This window comes from Musa acuminata, chromosome BXJ3-3 (assembly GCF_036884655.1).
Source record: "Musa acuminata AAA Group cultivar baxijiao chromosome BXJ3-3, Cavendish_Baxijiao_AAA, whole genome shotgun sequence".
Taxonomy (NCBI): Eukaryota; Viridiplantae; Streptophyta; class Magnoliopsida; order Zingiberales; family Musaceae; genus Musa; species Musa acuminata.
The window spans coordinates 7,891,966-7,906,064 of NC_088351.1; the positions used below are offsets into that span (position 1 = coordinate 7,891,966).

At 44.0% G+C, this 14,099-nt stretch overlaps 2 protein-coding genes across 4 annotated transcripts; one reads left to right on the plus strand and one right to left on the minus strand.

Annotated features, from left to right (window-relative positions):
• Nucleotides 1–1,187: 1,187 nt before the first annotated feature.
• On the minus strand, nt 1,188–2,801 carry LOC135633207 (flavonol 3-O-glucosyltransferase UGT89B1-like). The gene has a single exon (XM_065142401.1). The coding sequence runs from the start codon at nt 2,744–2,746 to the stop codon at nt 1,340–1,342; it is 1,407 nt and encodes a 468-aa protein (XP_064998473.1). The 5' UTR covers nt 2,747–2,801; the 3' UTR covers nt 1,188–1,339.
• Nucleotides 2,802–3,367: 566 nt separating this feature from the next.
• LOC103977850 (uncharacterized) lies at nt 3,368–9,702 on the plus strand. 3 transcript variants are annotated; one of them, XM_009393488.3, is made up of 3 exons: nt 3,368–3,841; nt 6,904–8,527; nt 9,258–9,702. In XM_009393488.3, exons 1-3 carry the CDS (start codon nt 3,455–3,457, stop codon nt 9,401–9,403), a joined length of 2,157 nt encoding a protein of 718 aa, XP_009391763.2. In that variant the 5' UTR covers nt 3,368–3,454; the 3' UTR covers nt 9,404–9,702. The 3 variants fall into 3 exon arrangements, with proteins under 3 accessions (XP_009391763.2, XP_009391762.2, XP_009391764.2); XM_009393487.3 differs by having other exon boundaries at nt 3,384–3,841; nt 9,274–9,702; XM_009393489.3 differs by having other exon boundaries at nt 3,648–3,841; nt 6,897–8,527; nt 9,274–9,702.
• The last annotated feature ends 4,397 nt before the right edge of the window (nt 9,703–14,099 follow it).

Here is a 14,099-nt window from a genome sequence, read left to right on the forward strand (position 1 = left end):
GGGTTTGCAAGCTATCAAGTCACCATCATGGGATGAGGAAGCTGACTTGATTACTCTCTCTCTCTCTCTCTCTCTCTCTCTCTCTCTGTGCTACAGGAGAGAAATGGCCATGGATATAATATATATATATATATATCAATAATATTTTTAGATTTATGGAACCTTAGAGAATAAATAATTTAGATAAGAAAAAATAGTTATGGGAAGGAAAGAAATTTTTGAAAATTAGAGTTCGGTTGATTTATGGATATCTCATTTGGCCTAATGATGTAATGATATTTTGAATAGTAAAAGTTTCTCTATAGTAGATTGAGAAAAGAAAATTTATGTGAGAAAGTATGCTGAGGGATTTGGATGGGGTTTATTGAGTATAATTAGAGAGAGATAGGAAATATTTATATGAAGGAATGTACAAATGAAGTTTAAGTTAAAGGAATTTGTCTATCAGAATTTTATTTTTCTTGGTGGATATAGATAATGAGTTTTAAATCACATAAATTTAGTATTCATTATTTTTTTGAATTTGTATTTTATTATGAATTTTAAAATGGGTGATTTCTAAAATAAATAGTTATAATATATTTACATTATGTTAGAGTATTTTCAAGAAAATAATACTATTATGTAGTATAAAAATATTATATTTTTTTTTCTGATATTACTAAAAATATTATAATAAAAAAAAATACTAGATCGGTTTATCCTATGGATCTATTGATAGGAAAAGAAAGAGAAAAGGGGTATGTGGTTGGCTATCAAGTTCGGAATATTTCAGGTATTAGATTAAAAAAAAAGTGTTATTAGGAAATTTAAAAACGAGAAACACTTTCCCGAATAAATTAGAAAAATAAAGTTGTTTTTTTAATTCACTATTTTAAAACTGTTCTTTTGTTACATAAGCATCTCATTGGCAATTTAGGATTTGATTGAACTTTCTATACTCTAATTGCAATTGATTGACTTATAAATAGTAATTCACTTGGTAACATATTAATTAGAACTTCATAAGTTGAAGATTTCTTCCCTAAGTAAGGAGAATTCTTTTATTATGAAGCTCGACTGATTCCTTTGGAACCCCTAAAATAAATTTTAGATCCATTTCATGTAGCCATAGCTGATTCAATCTTTCTTGTTCTCCTTAAAAGAGACAAATTCTACAATGGCCCCCTTTGTGGATGATCTTATAAAGCTCTTAATGGATTGTCGAGCTCCATGTGGTCTTGCTTCTAAAAACAACTGGTTTTCTATTTCTTGTCAATTTGCGAAGTTTTCCATGATTTGAGAAGCAAAAACACAAACGCACAACAGAAACAAACAAAGCATTTTTCTAGTCCGTCTTTTACATCGTGACAAGCTTGGACACTTCTCCCACAAGCTTCACGAGGTCCTTGTACGAGCTGCCACCTTCTGTGGTCGCTTGCATCGTTCTGGTAGCCATCGCCTTCGCCCTCTCCCTCCTCTCCCTTCCCGGCTCACCTACGGACTCGGCCACCGCCCGTGCCAGCTCGTCTGGGTCCGGCACCGAGGTGGGACCGCCATCGCACACCCGAACCCCGACCCCGGCCTCCACCAACAGCTGCGCGTTCGTGAACTGGTCCGCCCCCATCGGCCATGCCAGCAGCGCCACCCCCGCCGCTGCCGCTTCCATCACCGAGTTCCACCCGCAGTGGGTCACGAATGACCCCACCGCCGGGTGGCCCAAGATCGCCACCTGCGGCGCCCACCCCCGGATAACTAGCCCCCGCCCCGCCGCCCGCTCCTCGAACACCTCCGGCACCGCCGTGCCAGCCCTTGCTGCCCACACGAACCTAGCGCCGCTCCTCTCCAGTCCCGCCGCCAGAGCCGCCGCCGCAGGCGGCGACAGCATCGCCTGGCTCCCGAAAGCGACGTAAACCACGGACCCCTCCTCGCAGCCGTTCAGCCACGCAGCCACCTTCTCCGCCGGGACCGATTCCGGACCTCCGCGCTCGGCGGCGGAGGCAGTGCCGTGGGACGGCGCCAGGGGCCCCACCGCCCAGACCCGCGGGTTGCCAAGGTCTTCGTTGCGCAGATGATCCAAGTACGTCCCCTCGAGGTCGGAGAAGGTGTTGACGACCAGCCCCCAGCTCCCGAGGTTGGCCAGCATCCCCTCTCTGATGAACTCGGAGACAGGGTCGCCCCGTTTGTAACTTCTCCAGAGGGTGGAGAGCTCGCACCAGCGATAAACGGGCGACCCTGGAATGGAAGGGAAGGCGACGAGCTCGTTGGGGTCGTCAACGTCGGACCTTTGTGGCATCCGGCGCCATAGCGAGTTCATGACGGCAAGGGCGAAGGCGCCGGAGGGGCTGAAGACGAGGCGGGGAACTCCCAGCTCGGCTGCAAGTCGAGCAGTCCAACCGACGAAGAAGTCGGAGAGGACGGCGTCGGGGGGGTCGGGGCGGGCGCGGGCCCACCGCAGGATGGGGCCGTGGAGGCCACCGAGGGCGCGGTGGAGGAGGCCGAACTGGGGCTGGGAGAGGAACATAGTATTCTCGAGCCCCCGGGGGACGGACGGGTTTTCTGGGAAGGGAAGGACGAGGGTAGAGACGGCGGGAGAGCGGGAGAGGAGCGGGGAGAGGAGAGGCAGGTTGCCCTGGGTGACGGCGACAGTGACGACGAGGCGGAAACGGTCAGAGAGGAGGCTGGCGAGGTCGAGGAGGGGGAGCATGTGGCCTTGCGCCGGGTACGGGATCACCAGGATGTGAGCGCGCCTCTGCCCCTCCGCCATGGCCTTCCTATCCTCCGCCCCGGTTCTTCTCTCTCCGCTCGTCGTCTCGCCTTTCGAAGGAGACGGCCGTGTGCGTAGCCATCCACCTTTACATCGAACGCTTAATCTACCCGTCTGGCGATTCTAAGATAGTGGTGGCCCCACCAATGAGCTCCCGTGGACCATAGTCTCTTAATGTCGAACTCATAACTAATAACCCTAAATTGATTTATCTAATCTTCCTTGTCCAATCTGAATTAGCTAACCTTTTATTATGTCTCTAGCTCTTAATCAGATGAAAAATAAATAATACAGGAGTGGGTAGCATAAAAAATAAAATTAGAAAAGGAAAATTGACGAACATATTTATTCTTGTGACTTACCAAATCATTAGTGTGTTTAACGACAGAGTACCGACTACACCTAATCGATACGAGCCGACAAATCGTGCAATAATGGGTCCGATCGAATCAGACAAAGTAATCATATTTTTTAATATTTATAATTATAAGAATATACTCGAAGAATCAAAAGTAATTGTTCGCATGAACTCAACATAGATAAGAACGTCGCATTCACTATCGAACCAAATAAAATAAGAAGAAATCGACCAAACCCAAGTCTGATCCGAGCCGACCTATTTAGACTGCGTCGTGCCGCAACCGACTAGGGATATAAAAGAAAGCGGCGGGGACGGAGGAGACGGACGTGAAGGGAGAGAGAGAGAGAATGGAGGGGGTGGCCGAACCCTATCAGGCACCGGCTAAGCGCCTGAAATCCCTAGCCGGAACCATGGCTCAGAGCTCCGGATCGACCGGCAAGCGCAAGGAGAAGATGGAGCCGGAGCTTACGGCTGCTGCAGGCGAGGGTTCTTCGGCTGCGGTGGAGGAGGAGGAGGGGGAGACGTGCGGCATCTGCTTCTCCGATTGCAAGCGGTCGATCCGCGGTCGAATCGACAGCTGCGACCACTACTTCTGCTTCGTCTGCATCATGGAGTGGGCCAAGGTTGAGTCACGGTGCCCCCTCTGCAAGCGGCGGTTTCGGTCCATCCGCCGACCCCCGGTGGATGGGGTGTTCGTCGTTGAGCGGGTCGTCGATGTTCCGGTCCGCGACCAGGTCAGGCGAATTAGTTGAAAGTAGCAAATTATGTGGATCTTGCTTAATTGCTCAATGTTTCGTCTTATCAATAACAACTAGGATGTGCAACTGTCGTTGGAACTGATTTGCTTGTCTTGTCTCAAGGCGCCCAGGACAACGAGATTTATGATAGGCTTGCACATATGCACACAATTGTCGTTCTAAGAATTGATTTGTTTCTCTTTTCTGAATACAGTTTCGAATCAGTTCGACGCCTATATTGTAAAAGTAAAATTGAAACTTGATCTATGGTATGAAGAAATAGAGGAGGGGAGATTAAATAAAGTAGTAAATTTTGTACAAGAATAGGATGGTTAGCTTGGCCAAGGCTTCGTCTATAAGCATACACAAGACCAGGATAATGATTATTTAAACATGGGCGTTAATGCTCTTTGATTCTTGTGTGAAGTAAATCATGGTTTGCTGTGTCATATCTTGTACCATCGTTACTTAATGTCAGGAGTGGAGATGTTAAGGACCTCTTGGACTTGGCAAGTGAGGGTAGATAAACTTCTTGAGAAGAAATAAGTATTACAAATTTGTGTACCAATTAACCATGTAGTTAATCCCTTGAAGTTGAGTGTATTTGGTGTGAGCATTGGTGATATTTGATCATTTCTTAAATAAATGGAGAACTCCATCTGGGGATTCTATTCGATATGCTAGGTTGGTGTTGCTTTCCTTAATGAGAGCTTGATTTTGATAGATGTGCTTATTCATACTAAAAAAGGGCAAAATTTTCCCTTATTCCTTTCATCCTATTGTGGATGCACAATTTCTTTGTCTCTACCAAGCACAAGTGTATGAGAATTATAATTTTGCCCAGCTCAGTACCTTTCAGTTGGTATTTACTAGTCCGATCGGTTAGTGGAAAGTGGATACTTAAAATTGAGCAGTCCAGTCTTCTATGCCTATCCGTTCTTTTGAAAAAAAAAAAAAAAAACACAATGCAGTAGGGCTCATGAGGAGTCATGAACCTCATGTTCCCTCACAAGTTTCCTCTCCACCATCATTGCTCATGGATCCACCGCTATCGGCCACCGGTTCTAGTACATCTCATCCTTCTTCTTTTTTTCTCCTCTTCTCCCTCTACTGTTTCCTCTCCTCTATCTTTTCCTTGGAACAGACCAAACCTATATCGGTCCGGCAATGGGCTGGTTACGATACCTGGAATTGAAAACCTTGGTTGTATCATAAGATGAAAAGGATGCTTCTTTGCCATGCACTTGCTATCCTTATTTATTATAACCTTGCTTACGAGCTTTGAATTCTTCACCAGCTGCATTGCCTTAAAGTGAACTGTGAACCAACAACTATAACCAAGAGATTTTAGTAATGATCTATCTGGTAGGAGTTCAAATAGTTTTACCACCATTTCTTGTATGTAGTTCACCTCCTCTCTCCCTTCCTTCTCTTTCTACCTTCTCTTCTAAATACCAGTACAATTCTGGAGGTAGATTGCACAGTATCTGATTCTTCTTAAAATGTTTTTGGAGGGATTTTCTGCAATTTAATGTAGGACTAGAAATGGTAGATATATTAAGGAAATAACCTTATTATTTTTTCTATCATTGTTTATGACCTTTGACTTTGGTAGTTAGAATTGCAATGCTTGTAGTGATTTGCTTATTTGTATTGGTTGTTTTTTATATGATATAATATCTTGCTTCTTGTTGAATAACATTTTTACTAAATTATATGGAACATGGAAAACTCATAATACTGTGTAACATTATTTATTCACCAAAATGACTTCTCTTTTTATAAGAAAAAAGGATTTGCTGTGTCATCATATGCGAATTGTGTAATATCCATATTTTCTTGCTTTGTCATCTATTTGATACTTCCTATATATGAAAAGGTGTTTTGTCTTTTTACCATAAGGCTATTACATATATACCTCTGATAGTTAGAAGAATTTAAAATGATCCTAGAGGTATAGTACCAGACTTTGTTGCCATATTTTAATTTTTTTATGTTTTAGATCAAGAAAATCGATTTTATACATGTTAATACGATTTTACACATGTTGAGATCATCTTTGTGAATATATTGAAACAAAGGTTAAAAATCTCGATTTAGTACTGATACTGATCCTTGGCTTAACTGGTATGGTATCAGTCCAGACCGTCATACCATGTGATTATACAGGTTGGTACTGGCTGAACCACTAGAGGCAGAGAGTGAAAGAGAGATGAGGCCATGAGGGAAGGATAGGGTGGAGAGGTGTACACTTGAGGGTTTGACAAACAATGATTAAGGTGACCTTGTTGCGGAAGTAGGTAGCATATGCAAAACTTGATGAAGGTGGTGGTGCAGCAAGATTCATCTGTCCCACTGTTGCTCATCCTATGAGGCTTAGCAGGACTAGACAGAGGGGGGAGATTGAGGTGGAGGCGGCAATAGAGCAAGAGGGGGGAGAGAGAGAAAGAGATACTAGTACTTGTTTGTCATCTTACTGGGAAATCCAGTCCAAACCACTCATACAATTTTGCTTGAATTATTGAATGGGAGGACCTTAGTTGGCATCTTGTTGTTCTTCCCACGTTTGGTGCTGCCTTTATTTCTTGAAGGCAGTTTTTAATTGTTATTCTGTTTATGGCCACATAGAACATATATTTTTATGATTGCCACCTCTGTTGTACTCTGTTTTTAGCATCACCACCTCTGTTGTACTCACTATTTGTACCCTTTTTTTCCTTGCTATCTGACATTGTGATGTGAGACAGATAATTGGATTCCAAATTTGATGAGATCACACCATTGGAAAAATCATTATAGTTTCATGTCATTTATATATAATGCTGGGAAATATATTTTTATTTATTCGGTCATTCTCTGATGATCTTAGAACTCACCTCATTCCTCTTTTTATGCTTGTTTTATGCTTGTAAGCTTTGATCAGCTAGCTATCTTATGTGTTTTGAAGTTATTCTCATTTTGTTATCTGAAGTGATTTCTAGCAAATTATTCAAAACAATCTGGTAAATTGCCTTGGTCTCCTTGTTTGAGGTTGATACAAAAATTGTTCCAGTTTGCAGGTTTACCATCCACTTGGCAACGAGAGTGTGGCCCTTTCAGATCCATATGCACATGTGAGCTGCAGTATATGCCATGGTTCTCAAAATGAGGAACTGCTGCTCCTATGTGACTTATGTGATTCAGGTTCTCACACTTATTGTAGTGGTCTGGGAACTATCGTACCTGAGGGTGATTGGTACTGCCCCGATTGCACCATTTCCAGGGATAAGCATTTGAAATCTCAGTTTGATGATGATCGTTGCCCACAAGATTCCGTAAAAAATGTGGATACGACTGAAGTGCCTGAACAATCAGTGTCAATCTATGACATTGTAGCTGATGAAATCACTTCTAATTCATCAAGAAGGTTCTCAACTATAGATGTTCTTGAACCACAAAGTACTGGTTGCATATCACCATCCAGAAACTCACATCACGGTGAAAATCAAGACTCTGGACTACAGACTGACCAGTCTTCCTCTGTTTCTACTGTTGGAAAAACTTTATGTGGCCCAGCAAAATGTATTGATACGGGAGCTAGAACCTTGCGCAATTGTCGTAATTTGCATGATCATATACAAGCCCTGCGTGAAAATTGGAATTCGCTTCGTGCTGGTTCATTGTGCTTTTCTTCAAATTTTTTGGGTGCAAAGACAAATGAGAAAAGACAATCACTTCCTGCAAGAACTAGTCCTAACATATCAAGACAGCGAACCACCACATCCCACATCAACAGAGAGCAAACATCTGCTAGTGCTTACAGTAGTCCTCACATATCAAGACAGCAAGCCACCACATCTAACACAAACAGAGAGAACACATCTGCTAATGTTTATGGCAAGACAGCTAATATTGGAAATTCACAGGATATTGACAAAGCCTGGAAAATGATGAAAATTGCAAAGGCAACACAAGCAACTCAAAGAGATAGCAAAAGTGATAATTTTCTAAATTCCCCTGGTAAGAGGAATGTTGTACTGGATGCTGTAAACTACCCTAGGAAGGCTAATGTCTTGAAGGGAACTGAAAAACTTCAGTCTGGCTCAAGCAATTGCAATGGTAAATCACGTGTTGGCAAAATAACTCTTGGTACTGGATCAGATGACAGATGTTTCACTTTATATCAGAGTCAATGGTCCCAAAGTGATTTCAACCAAACTCCAGATGCACATAAAGTGACTGATTTGCAAGGACCTCGTTGGAAGGGTGATCTAGCACAACAGCTAGTCTCATCCGGTACTTCAACAAGGTCTAATTTTCAAGAGTCAATGGTCAATCCAGGTTCTATCGCTTGTTCACAATCATGTGTTTCCACCCCACCATCTAAAAAGCTGATTAATTTCAGTACCTCAAACATTGAAGCCAACAGCGAAGAAGTCAACGGGAACAAGATGGATGGGAATTTGACCATGAATAATGATAGGGCAAAAAGCAATTCCAGCAGCAATTCTAAATCATTGGATGAGATCAACTTGAGTCTTCCAAGTAGAGAGCGACATTTTGATAATAGGAAATGTGATTTGGGTACACATGTTTGTGGTAGTTTGATGAAAACCAATGGTTTAGCTGACAACAGTTCTAAAAGTGAGATTCAGTCTTTGGTTAAGCTAAACTTAAAATTGCTAAGCAGAGATCAACAATTAGGTAACTATGCTACTTCACCGAAAAATTTATTTTACTACTGTATGTAGAGAATAGAAGTTGCTACTCTTTCATACTTCTAATATCAATCTCAACTTAAGAGTTATCCAATGGCCATCTTGATGTCCTCTTGCCAGGTTTTGATTGTTCTGATGTTTTAATGCTGTATGAATCCCCTTGTTTCCTTGCTTTAATTAAATTTGGTCATTGCATGATCACACAGTTAATCTTGGAATTAATCATGTTTGTATAAACTGGCTTAACATCTGCATCTTTATCATAAGGCTTTTAGCTCGCTGTTCTATATTTTTTTTTTTGACTGATCTCAAAACATTGTGACGTTAGATATCTTTTTACTATTTCTACTGTACATTTAAAATTTTAAGACTGGAAAAGAAGACTCCTTTCTGAGAATTTACAACTTTAGACTTGGATAATCATTAGCAGTTAGGACAAATATATGGTTCAACAAATATCACCTGTACTTCCTGTTGATTTAATGATCTCTTTCTTGTTTTCTTTTACTTTTCCTGAAGTTATAACCATGCAATACTGGATTACAAATTGTGTCCCCATAAGCTAGTCTGTTAACAATCTGGCTACGTACTTGTGGGGTCCAAGATCTTTGATATGAAACAATGTTACAAATTGAACTTTATGATTCTCTAGCAATGCCTCTTTTTGATGAACAGATCTAGTTTGATATCCTTAACAGAAAGAATATGTTGAGTAGATGTTGCTTTCTGCAGGAGCTGCGAGATTCAAAGAAGTTGCAAGAATTGCTACCCATACCATCTTGGCTGCTTGTGGGTTGGAACACTCGAAGTCAAGTGCTCGTTCTTTCCCCAGTCCAGTATGCCAACACTCGGAACAAATTAAGCAGCATCGTAAGTCTAAACTGATGCCCAGTTCTTGTCGAGAATGCTTCTATACATTTGTGCAGAACGTTGTATACTCTGTTATGACAGAAAAAAATTTATAGCAGTCAACTCTGATGTCAGTCTGAATCATATAATATGTATAATTATTATTATGTTACGCCCCTTGGATAACTGAGGGAGCAACTGTAATTCCATGTTTTTTTTTGTCTCATTTGGATCACTAATTGCGTAATATGGCGGGTATACTGGCGACTACATTTATGTGAATAGCAAATGGATTTCACATCTTTATAGACATATTTGAGCTATGTTTTATGGTCACTCGGCCATCTCTCATCTGTAACTTGGATGGGATGTTGATGTGCTAATCCGTACTGGCTCGATATAGTCTTTTCTTTGCCTGCGTACTTTTACTGTCCTGATTTAGCCCTATGAAATGGTGCAATGCCATTATGTTTTACTGGTCAAACCATGGTTGAGATGTGTTTGGGATTATATGGTCACAATAGTTTGTGCCTTCTAAACAAACACCCTTTGTAGCTGGATTTTTCAAAGCAAAAACTATGACCATAGTTTCATTTCGAGAGGTGGTTTGGTCGCCACTCAACTATTTTTTCTTTTCAATACTAGTGCATTCGAGCATGGTCTCTGAGCTTGATAAATATGAAAACATAATAAGAAATAATATTAATAGAGAGGAGAAGTGCACCTACCATTCGTGATGCATGTGATCAGTGTTGGAGAAATTATAAATGCATGGTTTGAATCTACAACCGATAGGATCCGACAGAGGATAGATCTTAGTGACATTCAACTCTTTTTTGTGCAGGAGCAGACGTTACCACGACGAACGCAAATGCCTTCCAATATTTGTTGGGACGTGATTGGAGCGGTAGATGAAACGCCCTGGGTGAACCATCGTGCATGCTTCCAAAAGACGCCGGCCACTTAGCAGGATAAAAAAGAAGAAAGCGAGCAAAGCAGAGCAAGCGTGAGAGGTAGCGACAAGACGGGGCTTCCGGGCGCGAAAACGCCATCGTCCACGTGTCGGGAGACGAACGGGGCCCACACTTCGCTGCCTCGCCTCCCCGTCCGCATCAGACCGGGAGAAGGTGACAGGCGAAAGGACGCCGGGTCACGTGTGGAGTCGCATCGGTGATCGCATCACTCGCTCGATCCCGTGTCTCGGCCTCGGCGGCGGGGTCCATGAGTTGCCGAGCTTCGTGGCGTACGACCGCTTGTGTTGTGGAAAATCCTGTTCCCTGTGTTAGAAGAGACATCGAAGCCGTACCCCCCTTCCCCACCACCCTCGTGTGGTTGATGGGCGTGCACCATCACATCGCCGAGTCCACGGCACGTGCCCCCTTCCCCTGCCTTAAACACCCAAAAATACCCCCAGTTCTGGCTGTTCAGACGCAGACGGACGGCAACAGACGACCGTCTTGACGGAGGACTCGTCCGTGAACTACGGGTGGGGCCGGCCCCGCTCCCCTTTGCGCCCAACCCATGTGGCGACGCCCGAAAAGGTCAGGCCCTCCACCACCGTCCTCACGTGCCCCGCGGCGCCTGGGCCCCTCCGTCCCGCTTCTCACGACAGAGACCTCCGCCGGATCCCCTCCATCGCCCAAACGTCCTTTTCTTAACCCCTCACACTTCACTCCCTCCCCGCGCAGGTCGACGCCGAGACAAGCGGTTCCCGTGTATCCCGCCGCGACTCGGCCAATGAGAAAGCGGATAAGGGCGACGGGTCGTTCGTCGAACGTGTGGAAGCCATCGATCTCGTCGACACATGTGCGCCGGTCATGAAAGCCGCGTACCCCACCACAAAGCCCGGTATTTTGTGGGACCCGCCGTGCGCTGGCCACGTGATGAGTGAGGCGACGGTAGGCGAGCCCTCCATTTTTTAAACCACGTGACGCCACCTCATCCACCAACCATCTCCCGTCGCTTGTCCTCTCCGATAACGTAACCAAAAGAGAACGAAGACGCCACCCACGAGACTAAAGCCAATCTCTCCCTAATATAATACACATACATTACATTAACCGTATCATATCACAAGCAAAAGCGAGACAGAGAAAGAGCGAGAGAGAGAGAGGCACTGATACATTACAGATCCCTAAGCGGATATCTTAAAAGAGAATGTTCACGAGTACGAACAAAAACCTCAGCTTAGTTGTATTAGTTAATTAAACCCCCTTAGCTCTTCTCCTTTCGAATTCTAGTGCTAAAGTGCCCTTCCTTCCCCGCTGATTCCTGTGTTCATCATGAACGTGGTGGCGTTGCACTGTTGCTTCCTTCGCGTGCAGTACTGGAATCTTCTTCCCCCCTGTCCGTGTCCTCGTCTCCTCCCTCCCTCTCTCTCCCTAAAGAAACGATGCTACGCAGCTCCACCAAACAACGCATGTGTATGATGTTGATGGACCTGCAACACCAAAACAAAAGTCGCCGTCCACCCACTCTTTGCTGTGTGTCTCACGCAACAAGCCTGGAATCAAAGCACACACATAACAAAAACTATGTGAGCTTTTGTCGTTTTGGTTTAGAAAGGTTGGCGTGGGAGTGCTTAGTTCTCTTTTGTGCAGGTGGCTGTGGACACCGGAGGTGTGGGAGTCATGTGTGACAATTATATGTTATGATGACCTTTGTTATTTTAAGTTGATGATGATGAGACAAAGCTAGATGGAAGTAATCAGATATAGTATGTGGTGTTTGGATGGAGACAAACGTATAGGAGCTTCAAGCATGCTTTGCCCGATGCATGTTAATGGTGTTAGGATGCATGGGAAGCAAGTTTCTGTAGGGTTCTAACTGGGAAAGTAGATGATATAAATGATTGAGACTGGTTGTTCGTTAGATCTCAAGCAACGGATATGATTGGCAGCGATGGCTATCGTCTTGGCTCTCAACTTCAAATCTGAGATGCAGACAGAAGCATATGTGGAAACATCACAGTTTGGCATCGGTAATTGAGGATTTCTAGAGCTGCATGTATGCGTACACTGATCAAGTATACAGGCAGATAAGAGAGCATAAGTTATGATCCGTCATTATTTTTCTAAATAATAAGAATAATCGTTATTAAATTTCACAAAAAAGATGTCAAATATGATTGGAAGGCTGCTAATCATATGGCTGACGGTGGTCTTTGAAGCATTGGTTTTAATTAGGAACAATGAAATGGATGTCTTGGCGTTTAAAAGACCTGCAATGCAGAGAACCTGAGATGAAATGTACAGGGACACGGACAAGTCAGGTGACTCCGACGAGGGGTTTTTAGGGTTCTACTGCAGGTCAAAGGAGGCTCCTGATGTTGTCGTACTTGAGCTGCTTGCCACTGTTCGCACGTGTGGTGTTCCCAGTGAAGTCATCTGATCGCCACCTGCCATCAGAGAGACATGGGCCTCAGACACGCAGATCTCATTGCACGCTATAGAGAGGTGTGCCATGCTCAGATCCTTTTGCTCTCCGAGGGACCGCACGCACCTCTGTCAGCATGTGTGGCGCTGTGGTCGTCTTCTTACCCATCAGATACAAGACAACAGAAACGGACAAGAAAATGGCGTGGGTGTAGCTCTTCACTTGGCCATGGCTTGTTGGTTGTCGAGTGATATGCCTACTGTTTACTGCGGCCACTCAATCCACACGGTGGTATCGTGCATGTCGTTTTTGCGTTTCCCTGTTTTGAGCGTTCCATGCATACATATATATGTGTGTTTATGTCTCTTTGACCATGTTGATCTCCTGAAGCAATTCTATATCTTTGCAGATTTATATGTTTATAACATATTTATCTCATGTAATCTCTGTCAGAAAAAGAAAATAACATAATCATCTCACTCTTGGCATTCACCAAATGGGTGGCAGTTGACAGTGTGATCCAAAAAAAGTTTCACCCGAGTGGATCAATCAGATGCTGAAGCAAACAGTGAAAAAGGATGCAGCAGGCACATTTCTTTCAGGAAGTGGGAGAAGCCACGAGCCTCATGTCAACAGCTGCACGAACAAGCTTAGAAAGAAGACTACAACTATACCAAAAGGATCGAAGCATTTCATTCATAACGCGAGCTCCACCAGGCACGCTCCTTCCATGCATGTGCATGCTGGATAGAGATATCCTGTTCTTCTACCTTTCTTCCCTTCCTTCTACGTGTGATCTCTCCATCCCATCAGAGACGAGATTTCTCGAGATATTATGTGATTAATATCAGTAACTTGTCATCCATGGGCTTGAGATATGTAAACATCAGATCTCAGAGATTTCTGAGACGGAGAAACGGGAAGACAGGTTGCAGAAAGATGATGGCTCTGATGTGGATGGGAAGTGGGCGGGGAATCTGCAACACATGAAGAGCGTCGAGGCCTTCTCCTCCCGCAATTCCCGCTCATGTGCCTGTCACGTGTCTCCATTATTATTATATGGGTGATATTTATTTAATGTGATTTGCGCCTAATCATCACCTTATGGGATTTAATTAAAGGTTTTTGGAGTCAACGACCAACTGCGGTCAACCGCCGTACGTCACGTGCACTTCCACCCGCCGCTTCGTCGCCTGCCTGGTGAGAGAACAGCCGTACGATCCGATCTCGCCCACGGGAACGTTACGGCGGAAGCACCTCTACCGACGCGATGTAAGCACGCGCGAGGCCGTGAAGAGACGCTGACGTGACGGCGTTAGTCCCCTGGAGGAAAC

What these genes read in the sequence shown, in the direction of transcription:
- LOC135633207 (XM_065142401.1), bottom strand. Translation starts at nt 2,746, where the DNA reads ATGGCGGAGGGGCAGAGGCGCGCTCACATCCTGGTGATCCCGTACCCG.
- LOC103977850 (XM_009393487.3), top strand. Translation starts at nt 3,455, where the DNA reads ATGGAGGGGGTGGCCGAACCCTATCAGGCACCGGCTAAGCGCCTGAAA. An exon ending in ATGTTCCGGTCCGCGACCAG is followed by an intron (nt 3,842 to 6,903) that starts GTCAGGCGAATT and finishes TCCAGTTTGCAG; the next exon opens with GTTTACCATCCACTTGGCAA. An exon ending in AAGCAGAGATCAACAATTAG is followed by an intron (nt 8,528 to 9,273) that starts GTAACTATGCTA and finishes TGCTTTCTGCAG; the next exon opens with GAGCTGCGAGATTCAAAGAA.